The sequence below is a fragment of the Artibeus jamaicensis genome, unplaced genomic scaffold (genome assembly GCF_021234435.1).
Source record: "Artibeus jamaicensis isolate MK-2021 breed Jamaican fruit bat unplaced genomic scaffold, CSHL_Jam_final contig_1132, whole genome shotgun sequence".
NCBI lineage: Eukaryota > Metazoa > Chordata > Mammalia > Chiroptera > Phyllostomidae > Artibeus > Artibeus jamaicensis.
In genome coordinates this window covers 4,658,010-4,671,142 of record NW_026521221.1, presented here as the reverse complement: position 1 = coordinate 4,671,142, position 13,133 = coordinate 4,658,010, and the positions used below count along the sequence as shown (strand labels likewise).

At 39.2% G+C, this 13,133-nt stretch overlaps 1 protein-coding gene across 1 annotated transcript in view; it reads right to left on the bottom strand.

Moving 5' to 3' along the window:
• TMCO5A (transmembrane and coiled-coil domains 5A) overlaps positions 1 to 11,726 on the bottom strand; it is a 49,805-nt gene extending 38,079 nt beyond the window's left edge. The window contains 2 exon segments of the mRNA XM_053666373.1: positions 1,738 to 1,757; positions 11,645 to 11,726. Coding sequence (XP_053522348.1) covers positions 1,738 to 1,757; positions 11,645 to 11,726 — 102 coding nt within the window.
• Between the last annotated feature and the right edge of the window lie 1,407 nt (positions 11,727 to 13,133).

Genomic DNA, 13,133 nt, shown 5'->3' with positions numbered 1-13,133 from the left:
TTCAGCTGTGAATCAGGCTCCAGGATCACTCCCTTGCTGATCATGGGAATCTGAACTTGGGTAGGATCTAGTCTGTCTGCCTTCCTGTTTTTTCTGACTGTGCTCCTGGTCTGGCCACCTCAGCTTGTGTCTATTCCTCTGACCAGTGATCTAGTTTATTCCTTGGTTTCAGGGTCTGGAACTCTGTCATAAGTCTACTTGAAAATGCAGTTCTGGCTAATTCTGTAGTTAGACTCTGTTCTTAGAACCACTATGCATGGATCTCCGACCCAAAGCTGGGCCAAGCTGGTGCTTCCCCATTTCTTCCATGTCCTACCTGCCCAAGACCCCACATTTCTATGGTCCGCCTGTTTACTGGGCATGCCCCACTTACCATTGCTGGATTCCCTTGTTCTAAAAGCCTGCCCTGTCCTCTTCCTTTGTTTATACCAGCTCTCCAGATCTCAAACGCTTCTTGGGCAACCACCTCCCCTTGCTGCTGAATCAGAACCTTGACAGCTGTCCCCTTCTAGATGCTGTGGGTAGAATGTTGTAATAATATTAAGGTACAAATAGGGGTGCTTCTGATGAAAGTGAAAAGTTAGATTTTAGGGTCAGGTTGTATTTTGAAAATTCTATGCATGAGTTGTAGACTGGTGATGCTTAAACATATAAATCATTTTAGGGAGCTATTCTCACAAATAACAGTGTTTTCAAAGGTTAAGTTATGTTACTGTTCAGAAGAGAGAGTGCTTCCCTTTAGAGCTGATCTTTTTCTTCCAGTTATCACTTATATTCATTGGGTCCTTGTAATATTTAATAGCCCTCTTTCCTGAGAAAATATAAACAAACAAAGATAAAGTTGAATGTTTTCTTAAGCTAGCTGTAGTTTTGAACAAAACATGTCTGAAAGGTGAAACTCAAGATAATCTCAGAATTCTAAACAGGTTTTATAACCTCTATTGGCAAGAGATCTGTATTTGCAGAATCCATAAAGCTTTTAAGGTATAGTTGATATTGAAACAATAATGACCCTGGAACAGGATATTTCCTGGAGATTAATGACTAGCTGGGAGGGGTTGATGGCCTGAGGTGTAGTTGAGGGCCATTAACCTCAGACAGTCATTAAAGCCCAGGAAATGTCCTATGTCTAGGTCGTTATTGTTATTATAAATTGAAAGTGGAAAAAAAGAAACAGGCACACAGATGATCTGAAGGGCGACTCCATTTCCAATGGTTCGAGCAGGGAGCGTTCTGGGAGAATTTATTCCCCGTCCATTAGCCAACCAATCTCTCTGAATCCTCTGTCACATTGCCCTTCAGCTGATGGGTCTTTGTGCTGGAAATCCCCGAATTCCCCAGATACTGGAGTGGAGAGTACAGTTCCCTAGTTGTAGCTACCTTAGCTCAGAGTGACTGAATTAAACAAATAGTAACAGTGAATTATTTTGCCACCACTCTTAATTGCATCTTACCTGTCATCTACTTGCTTACTCTGTATTAGCTGATTTCCACTGAGCTGCAGTAAATTTGAAGCCCTTGTATGTATTGTCTGTGCTTATTTCCCAGGTCTTTGGGGGTGAATGTGCATGTTGTTTGCTTCACAGTTATACTATCTCTAGTTATGCTAGATAGGGCACCCCCATCGAATTCCTTGTTCACTTTCCAAAAAGTACAATAAGTCAGAGGTATTTCGAATTCCCAACTAGTAAGTATTGCTTAGACTGGAATGTACTAAATTTCAATTTTCTATAAGACCTATAAAACAGCAGACTCACCTCTCATTTTTTAAGCAAGGCACAACATTCAAAATGGAGAAGTCATCATTTAGTGTTTACAGTATTACTTCAGGGCTTTTTACAAATAGTTGGATATGAAATATTCAGCTGGAATATTCTGAAACAGAACTTGCATACTTGTTTGATTCATGCGCTATAGAAAATTTCATGTCAGACTTAAAAAAAATCAGAATGGTATGACCATCATGTAGCTATGGCTCTACTATTTCATTTATTCAATTGTCAGAAAAGGTTCAAGCTGTGTGGTGGGTCAGCTCAAATTCATCACCAGTGAGTGTAAAACAAAAAACAAACCTCAAAACATTGGCCTTGACAACACTGGTCAGAAACAGTGGCTTTGTAGAAGAATAGTATATTAATGTATCATACTAGTCTGCCAGTATCACTAATGGGTTTTATAAATATGCAGTTCTTCCTCAAAAGATTTTTCTCTTCTCTATAGTGGTGCTTAAAATTCCTGTTACTTAGGAATTTGGTCTAAGATATTGAAAGGCCCATTTAAAATACAAATGCTAATTTTTCAACCATTGACACCTTAACTATAGTTTACTAAATCTTTCAGACCACAATTAGTTTGGACATTCAATATAACCAAAATGATAAGATTAATACTCAGTAAAATATTATGAAAGTATTCTTTTTTTTCAAATCCCCATTGATATAATCTTTGAAATCCCTTTTCTCAGCAGGGTCTTCAGAGTAGTTCATATTTTCTTGGCTATCCCTAAAAGTACCCCTGTTCCACCATTCATTCTGTTTGAACATGTTTATTGAACAATGTTTTGTTCTAGTCTGCTCTTTCTGTAGGCTGACTTTCCTTGGTAAAGAGGGCTAACTTCATGCAGGCTGCAGGACTTGTCGTTGCCTTAGGGTGGCATGACTCTCAAAATGAATGTCATGGTCTACCGTGGTTAGTGTTACTCTGGTGAAGCGGGGGAAGAACTCTCTTTTTACCAGTATTTTAAAAAGATCTGATATTGAGTTTTCATTTTCCTAGTGTGCTTATTGATTTCCTAATTTATTTTAGTTTAATAACTCACCTTCCCACTCCTTTGATTTCCTATATCACCCCACCTTGTGGATTTTGGTGCAAGTTATTATTGGAGTGTGTTGGGAGATTTAAAGTGATTTTGCCTGTGGTGATGTATAAAATCGATCTCTGGACATCTACTATCATAGGCCTCTTGAATCTCCCGCCAGAGTGAATTCCCTCTGTATTTCACAGTGCCGAGGAGTTCCAAGGTCCTCCCTCTCTTTGAATGTTTATGTAATCACATCTCTGCCCTATCTAGTCATTGCTCCTTGATACAGACCTTGTAATCATCGAGTCCTGGGTAGTCTACACAGGACCACCTGGGCATGTTCGAATCTTTGCATTGCAAAGGTGGAATTGGGGTCCTTTGAGGGCTCTCACTTCAGACTATTCCTTCAAGTTATTTTCTGTGCTGCTATAGGGGACACCAAGAGGCATAAGTATCCTGAGTGCACAGCTACAAAATAACTCAGACAAGGGAGAAAAAGGGAGAGAACAACAAATAATGATAATCTGGTTGTTTTCATTCTAAAAGAAGATAAAAATCATGGGAAGATACAACTAAAGATATTTGTTGAAGAATTTCCATTCATTTGGGTGTAAGCTTTCAATAACTGCTCTTCTTCATTGTACCTAATTGCATACAATTACCAATGGGTACATTAATAATGTGTCGGCTGAGTTGCAGAATGTCCTAGTCATTTTTAATGAACAAAATAGTCTTTTGAATTTAATATAAAATTTTAATTTTATATTAAATTCAAAGCTTTTTTCTTCCCTTCATTCTACAAAGAATTGACTTCTCCCTCATCTATCTTCTGCTCAGGCAGGAGTTTTTCTATGATGTTTGGGCAATGTAGAAGAGGAACAGGGGCAAATTCCTCCTCATTTGACTGCCTGTGGTGAGGGAGAATTCCCTGCTTGGTCACTAGGCCTCATTCATTTGCCTTGGGGTCATCTTTACTGCCTTCTGTGTGGCAGGCTTGTAGTTGCTGGTCATCTCATATGTAGGTTCTTCTGAGGGTCTTCAAAGCCCTTCCCTTCTTTATACATAGTGAGAAATCTGTTTTTACCTTTTTCAGTTCCTTAACCCCTGGAAAAGTTGCCCATCCCAAAGCTGAGATCAACTTTCCTGGTGAAGTCTGGGAAGACAGCCAGAATTCAACACTTTTCTCCTTGTCCCTTAGGGAAAGCATTCATCCATGACATTTCAAATGATGGGGCAGATAGTTTAATGGCTGCCTCTTACCTCAACCTAACTGTGACCTCTCATTCTCTTTTCCTTGGCTCAGGTAGCTCAGGTGTGGTAGCCAAAGAGACGGTCAACTGGAAAATGAATTGTCCATCTTTCCTTCATATAGTCACCCTTATTCTTAATATGAATTTCCTTTAAAACTTTTCTGGATTTTAGTAACATGACAAACTACTTTCCTTCTCCTTCATAGTATTGTGCCTCTTTAAAAGGTTACTCTCCTCCTTACCCTCTGAGTTGTCTTCTTAGGTTACCCAGGAAGAAGTGGTAATGATTGGTAGTAAAGCTTGTTCTAAACTGAGACTGATTACTAAGCCCTATAGGGATATTTTATATATTAGAACATGGGATTCTTAGCATATTTTAGTCTTTACCTTTGATCTTGAATACAGTTCTAGGGAAACTAGAAAATTCCCTTTGATGTCCTGCTTTAATCCAGAGGAAAAGGAAAAGGAAAAGGGGGAGCCTAATATTTAAAATCACCACTGCTGTTCCTATTCTAAAGGAATGAAATCAGAGTCAGCTAACCAAAGGTGAGTGGGCAGAAACCAAGTATGTGGCATATGGAGAGATTTGCTGGCCCAGAGGGGGAGAGCCTTGACAGAAATCTTAAAGGGAGTTCAGAGAGGTGAAACTTCTTTCAAGGGCCTGTGGTACAATGTTAATAGTTAACAGAGAGAACTGAAGTCCTACTATACTCCTGTTGGCTCTGAGTTTTCCTCCTGGAAAGAGAACCAAAAATATCGAGAGAGAATCAAATTGCAGGAGATTGAGGGAAAACATGGAACACCAATACGCTTTCAGTAAGTTCAGTTCTTTAGGCCTTACACTCTAGGATGCAAAGAACCAACAAATATAATTTTTGATTACCTTTTAATTATCACTAAGAGTGCTCATTTCCTTTTTTTGTTTTACTTTTTTTCTTGAAATTCTACTGAGATAGTATATAGAAAATACCAAAAATATCAAATGAAGATAAAGATAGAAAAGGAAAAATATTTTTTAAAGAATAGCCTGACAATTTGATGTTATTAAGTGTAATTCTTGACTAGCTTATTAAGTATCCAATAGAGACAGTATGCACGATGGAGCCCAGTTAAAGCCCTATATAAACTTTGAGATTCTGTCTGGTGGATGAGGAGATGTATTGGTGAGGGAAGTGTGTGACCCTTCGTGCATTCATATCCCTGGACAGAAGGACTGTTTTAGGAATGGACACATGGCCACATCTACACAGTGAGACTCAATTCAAGAGATTGTACTGCAATGACTGGGAAAGAGAACCCTTCACTGGGGTGGCTGAGGGGTCATCAAAACAAGCCTGGCATGTAAGTTCCCTTGTTGAATAAAAGTGCCACCTCCCAGTCTGGAGTGGCCTGCCTGTTTCTCCTGTCTCCCCCTGCCCTCCATATACACAGGCCAGTTTCATACTTCACGTGGGAAGCCCCTCGAATTGACAAAGTGTCCGTACAGACTTAGACTCTCACAGGCAGTGCTTGAGAGTGCTCATCATAGTTCACCTTTGCTTCCACTTGGGATGAGTATCACAACTTTTTTGAAAACTTTATATGTGAAGTTGCATTTCTTTGATTACTAACCTGGTATATTTTTAAATTTTTGTGTTTATTAACCATCTTATCCTCTTATTAAATTGCTAGTTTTCTATGAGGTAACATACTTACACATGTTATGAGTAATTTAATATTCATAAAGTTGCTACCTTTATGCATTATTATATTCCATTTCTTCCCTTCCTTGTTTTGAGTTTTAATGCTTTTATTGGTTATGAGAGGCAGAAAGCTGATTCAAAATAGATGAATAAAAATGGGAATTTACTGGCTCACTGAAGACTTCAGAAAGCTACCTTTAGGTAGAGCTCAGTTCAGAGACTTATTAGCATCATCCAGATTCAGAATCTGTCCACTGCTCAGCTCAGATATCCTCTGGAATGACCTCATTCAAGCAGACCTTCTCTACTAGTGGTAAATGACCATGCAGAGGAGATCCATACCTCTCAGCCACTCCAGTGAAGGGTTCTCTTTCCCAGTCATTGCAGTACAATCTATTGAATTGAGTCTCACTGTGTAGATGTGGCCATGTGCCCATTCCTAAAACAGTCCTTCTGCCCAGGGATATGAATGCAGGAAGGGTCACACACTTCCCTCACTCAACCATGTTTTGGAAAATGAAGATAGACCCAAATAAACCGAGAGGGAACATGGTTTGCCCAAAGAGATCTAAAGGTACTGCTTTACATTTGTATTTTTAATTTGTTCAAGGTGTTTTCTCAAATGAAGACAAAATATTATGTTGTCAAATTTAACTATTTTTTTCTATAATCCTTATTTAACTTTAAAAAGGCTGGAGAATTAACAAAGTTACTTCTTATTTTCAATTTTCACACTTACCTTTTAAATAGGCTAGGAATTAAATATATTTAAGAGCCTCTAATAGTTAACATTTTGGTAACATTTATTGGTGAAACTGATTTGTCACATTTACAGTATATAAACTTTAATAAACACTGCTTTCTATTTCTAAGCCATCTAATAACTTTTTCTGTCAATTCTCATACCAGCACCACAGCCTTCTAGTTATAGTAGCTATGTAATATGCTTTGCTGTTTGGTGGGGCAAGTAAGTTGTAGGTAGCTTGAATGAAAAGGAACAAAAATACCCAGAGCCAGGAGTTTTACCTACCACAACAGAATCTATTTTTACCCAGAAGCAGCTGCCTGTGCCCATGGGCCCTCCTAGAGCTGCAATTAAGAGGCAATTGGAAGGAAGGAGAGAGTAACACAGGGTCCAAGAACCCAAACACTGCTACTGCCTTAAAGCATGGTGGTGCCTGTGTGCTACAGAAGATGCCTTCTGGTCTGGAGCTCAAGGCAAGTTCAGTAGGTATTTTCTTTCTAGCAAGTTCCTTTTGTGTGTGTGTGTAGCTTCAATTCACTTGATTTTTCCAAACCTGACTATTAATGCCACTCATGCTCCAGAGGGTGACGTCAGTTCGATGTCATGAACTTGCTGCTTCCAGGGTCATTTGCCTGAAAGAGAGGGTGATGCCTAACCCTGAGGAATGACCCTTCAGTATTTAACCTACAGGGTTCCCACCTAGGCCCACGTTGTGGCAGAGACTCTCCCCTCTCTAACACCTAGGCCGGGTGTTGACATTGTGCAATGTTGGCATTTTTTTCAGGTTTTTACTCTTGATCCTTTGCCTACTTTTCAAATACAATGTGTCCCTTTTCTATTGTTCATGACAAGATTTTCCTACCATGAGCATCTTAAAGCTGGGAAGCCTGAGCTTTAGCTTACATAGCCATGTTGTTGCCTTCTTGGAGTTTGGGGCACTTAATAATTGCATTTCACACTGTTCCCCCAGAATTCTGTTGTTAACAGAGGCCTTCTGGTCAGTCAGAAGATGAGCTTGTATCTGTGTCAGAACCATCTTCTTCTTAACAAGTCAGAAATTCATCAGCTCTGGGTGCTTCTCAGGGGCCAGGGATATGCTTCTTTCTTCATTGATCCTGTTAAGTGACAAGATCCTGTCTTTTGGGGTGAAAAATATCCATGTGATTATATGCTTTAATTTATCCTGCAAGAATCATATTAGCTCTGTCGACTTCTTACATTCTGTCATCTGGGCCCCACTGAGTGGTGAGGCTATTACCCTTCTCAGGAAGGCTCTGACTTACTCATCAAGGGGGGTGCTACTTCCTGTCCATACTGCTGTGTCTCCCTGGAAGCTTTCCAATGGGGACATCCATCCTTTACAAATTGATTTGCTCTGCCTGGGCCAGCATGTAATTGCAATTGCAATTGCTTCTTCTCTAGGCCTTCTACAAAATTCCATTTATTCTCTCCTGAGTTTGCCTTCCTTGTTGTCTAATAGTTGCTTTTTAGTTTTGTTTATTTGCTTTGACAAAATTTATATTAACCAAGCTTACCAACCCTTCCAGGTCCTATTCATTTTCCAGCTCTTCCAGGAGGCTTACCCGAACTACATTAACTGACACCAAAGTTATAGTATAGGTTCTAATTGGGTTCTTAACCATTGAATACCTGCATCTGAGCATAGTGGTTAAGGTCACAGGCCTTTGAGATAGAGTCTCTGAGTTTTCAAGCTGCTTGAGGATATATATATATATATCCTCACCTGAGGATATATTGATTGATTTTGAAAGAGAGAGAGAGAGAAAGAGAGAGAGAGAGAGAGAAACACTGATGTGAGAGAAAAACAGCAATGGGTTGCCTCCTATATGTGCTCTAACCAGGGATTAAACTTGCAACCTAGGTATGTGCCCTGACCTGGAATCAAACCTACAACCTTTTGGTGTACAGAACAATGGTCCAAATCAATGAGTCATCTAGCTAGGGGTATTTACCATTTTAAAATTCAGTTTCTTCATTAGTAAAACAAGTCCAGAAATAACCTTTTTTGTCACAACTACAGAGTCCATCTAGGGTGACATGCATAGTAGACGTTGAAGAACATAAGAAGTGCTTCTGTTTGCCAATGATGGGTTTACTTTAGAAAATATTTCCCTGCTACTATAGGACAAAGTTTCCTATAAATGGTAACAGTCTGTAGGCTAAAATTGTATGGAGTTCATAGACTAAGGATTGTGGAGTAGTGGGTTACAATCGCCAAGTTTCTGAATTGAGTATTGTAATGTACGTTATACGGGGGTGGAGAGAGAGGCTAATACAATCTCGGAGCTCAGATCAGGGTAAGAGCAATGGTCACATATGCACCTGACAGATGACAAAAGAATGAACAGTACTACATTGAGAAAAAAGTGGTAAATTATATTATTTATAAAGATATTCAGAGTGACTTACTTTCCTCATGAATGATATTAAAGTGAATCTAAACAGACTTTTAGGAGGTTTTTTAAAAATGTATTTGATGGATTTTTTCCAGCAATCTTCTTGATCATGTTTGATCATAGATGTATAAATGAACATTGATTTAGTGGCAAGAATTTTTCCAGTGAACTTGTTTTGATGTTCTTTAAGGAAGTTACTGGTTGGTGCTAACTTGGCCCATCCATTAGGTCAGTGCATTCCATTTCACCTTCTACCATTCACCCTTTTATGAAGTCCCCCCGGACACCTCGCCCCCCCACCCCAGCTTTGCTCATAATTTCTAGCTTGGGTTCTGTCATAAGTGAGCTGCAGAAGTGTGGGACCTTACACTGCAAAACAAAGAAATGAATAAGATGATTCCCAACAATTTTGAAAGTTAGCCTATTTCCTCTAATGGCCTATTGAGTTTTTTGTTGTTGATGGTGGTGGTGGAAGAAACAATATATTGACATTAACTATGCATTGGCTTTACATGTGGTGTTTTTTAGAATCAATAATGCATGTAATTTCATGACATTTTTATGACTATCACAATAAAAATTGTGTTTAATCCATATTTTACTCCAGGATTCAAAGGTCCTCAGCCACTGAGCTTCACAAATGTCATGGTGGTGTACTGCTCTTCTTGCTTGTAATCCCCTCCTTTTTAGGACTTGGAATATAACCTTCTTGAGAGTACTAGAGTTTTGTTTGAATTTCCACTTTATTTCTGGTTGAATATATCTATATCATCTATATCTATATCTATCTATATCTATCTATCATCATCTACACCTATGTAACACAGGAAAAAGTAGGTTACAGTTGTTTCTGTGGAAAATAATACAATAATTAATTAATAGCAATAATACAAGAATAAGTTCTGTGTTTCACATACAACTGTAAAGTTACTTTTGCCTATCTCTGTATATATGACATTAATTATATTACATATAGTTCTATAGTAATTACACTATTATATTTATGAATTAAATTGTATATTATATATAATTAATTACACTTGTACAATTCAGTTAATTATTTCATGTACCATATATAATTTTTACACTAATTAAATTATATATTGAAAGTCAATCAAAAGGTTTCTGTCAGATAGATGTCCTAGCTTAAATGTCAGTTTTCATGACATACAAGGTCTGTCCAGAAGGTATCAAACCATGTAATGTGAAAAATAGAGACATTTATTGAAGAAGATACAAGATACAAGAAACATTGTACATAGGACAGTGATGCCTCAGTCCCCTTCAAAGTGGGCATGTTGGGACCTCACAAAGTTCTCCCAATCACCATCAGCTGCACCATCAGACTGTCAGTGAGATCAGCTGAATCTCACTGACAGTCTGATATCCCTTCCCTTTCAAAGGAAATTTTAGTTTTGGGAAAAGCCAGAAGTCACAGGACACCAAATCTGGTCTGTAGGAGGACTTAGTCACCTGGGTGATTTGATGTTTTGCCAAAACACAAAGAACAACATGTGATGCATGAGTGGGCACATTGTCATGATGAAGCTGCCAATCACCGGTTGCCCATAGCTCTGGCCTTCTGAATCATCTGAATAGTTTTTGTGGAGAAATGTTCAACTTGAATGCAAAATGTGATGCAGATTTGATTGCTCTACTCACCCGATCATTTTGAATATGATGCCCTACAGTGCACATGCTCACTCAGTGGTGTCTACTGCTTCCACTGACTAGTACAGTGAAGCCATGATTGTTCACACAGGCACATTTTCCAGTCCATGCTCCTTGGCTGCCAGGTTACATCGATGTTGCACAAAACATTCTTGTTAAATTAACAATAGCTGGACTTTTTTGGACAGACATCATATCTCAACATTCCAATCTCTACTAACTTCAAAAATTTTAAGTTATTTTGAGTGACTGAGTGAGTTCCGTTGCCTTTCATCATGTTGCCTGTATGAAACAAATGACTGTGAACTAAATTAAACATTAAAAAAAATCAATGTTGTATTCAACATCATTTTTTGAAGATGTTTTAAGCCAGAACTTGGGATCCTAATTTAAGTTAAAAATTCAATACTGTTGATTTCAACAATAGAAATAAGATGGCTGATCTGGTTAGACGGACGTTCACCTTTGAATGCTCACAGTTTGCTCCGCTGCCTGCAGGTTGTCAGACATCTTTCTAGACACTTACTGCATGCATGTAGAAATGCACTTCCAGAAGTGTTACAATGGAAAACATTATAGCTTAGAAACAAGAAAGCGTGGAGGATAACTTTGTCAATCAGGTGTGACTTCTCATTGCTATCCTGCTCCCGAAGACATGTTAGTGTTATTTACTTTGGTTTACCATAGGTCTATATGGTCCTTAAAAAATGTAAGGGTTTGAAAGCCATGAATACTAGTGATGTTGGGTGTGACCAAAATAAAGGCCACCAAACTGGCTGAAAAGCTTGGTGGGAGTTTTGCTACCCTCTCGTTCCTCAAGGGAGCCTTACTGTTAAGGTATCAAAAGCTTTCCCCTTGTTCACCAAGCCTGTTGTCCTGCTCAGGGGGGGAATTCAATTGGTAGAGCATTTTGTGGATCCGTCTTGTTCCTCTGGACAAAGAAGGAAAAGCCCAGCACCTGATACTTAGAGAGCTTGAGCTTCTGAATGAAAAATCGCCATGAATTTGAATGAAGATAAGAGGGAAGGGGGCGGTGAAAGCTGTTCCAGCGGTGAGGGATTGTCTGTGCTGGCGGCCGCCCATCCCTCTTATCTCACCTAATGGCGGGTGCTTGCCAATGTTTATTTGGCCATTGCCATTCACCAGCTGCTCCTCTACCATGTTGTTTTTCTTCCCAGATGGCAACACGATGTTCCACGATAAAACTGACACAAAAAACAATGCAAAATTTGTCTAAGAGAGGTTCAGCAAGCATGAGAAAAACATCTGATATCGCTCAGAGCCCGCCAAGTTTGCGGCTCACAGTGCCAGAGTAATTATGGGACGATTTGAGCAGAGGCAATGCACGGGGAAGCCACTTCCAAATGTATCAGGTAGGTTTCCAGAAGAGGCCAAACATTCGGTTCTCTCCTTCCTCTGGCACCGGGACAGAACCGATGAGTGCAGCCTGCGCGTCCCAGAAGCCTCCTACAGTGCTGAATCCCTGCTTTACCCCATGCCGCCTAATTAATGGCCCACTATTTAAAAAACCCTTTCATTCAATTAGATTCTGCTTTCACTAAGATAAACACTCCTGCTATCAAAATCCTGGGAAACCAACATTTATAGCCTGTCTTCTTGCCAAAGCATCTGTTTTTCCTTTGCCCCCTGGTCCCTTATTCTCCGTCCAGTCGTCATGTGGCTGTTTGGCTCCACCAAATCGACTGCTGTTCTGAGGATTAATATGAAAGGAGAGGGTGCCCCCGCCATCTTGTTACGCTGAAGGTTATTTGTCCCTTAGCCTCTACATGAGAACACAAAATAAAAAGAATCAGTTTATTATTATTGATTGCAAAGAGGCACAGATGTTATTTAAAACGGAGCATTTCGTATTCATCACTCTTCCTCGAACTACTCCCTGTTATGTGGGTTACCATCACTACGCTCTTTGTCAGTTCAGATTTTTAGATGAAATGCTAGAGAGGTCTTTTTAATTTAGCTGTGCGCCTCTTCATTTGACCCAGAATTGTCTCCTAGTGGTGATTGCATTCATATCTGTTTGGTTCGATGTTTCTGTTTTCAGTTTACTGGACTTACATTAGGGACACTACGGAGAAAATCAGTTCTTAAAAAATGCTAGCATTTAAAGAATCTTCCCCAAACTGGCTCTACTGCAAAATTGTTGGCTTTAAACTATTGATGACAAAACTGTAGAAAGTGTCCAGTAATCTGGACATTTGTGAAAAATGCTATTTTTGTGAATGAATTCATCCTTTTTGACTTATGGGTAGTATAAAAATTGATTGATAAGATTTAAAAACAGACTTTGCATTTATCTGGTCTGGGAAAGAGGTTTTCATTGTAGCTAAGTACCCGACATCCTGTGAAAGAAGGAAAGGCCCCACGTTCCCGAGTAAGCCCTGAGTTCGAGTTTTGTCTGTGCCATTAACATTGGATGAGTCCGCTTGACCTTCCGAAATCTCTACTTCCCTATTTATAAAATGGAAGTATGAATAATTACCACTAAATACAGCTGTGGGGAAGGTTACACAGCAGATGCAAACAGTTTTGTGAATTGTAAAGCCTGGC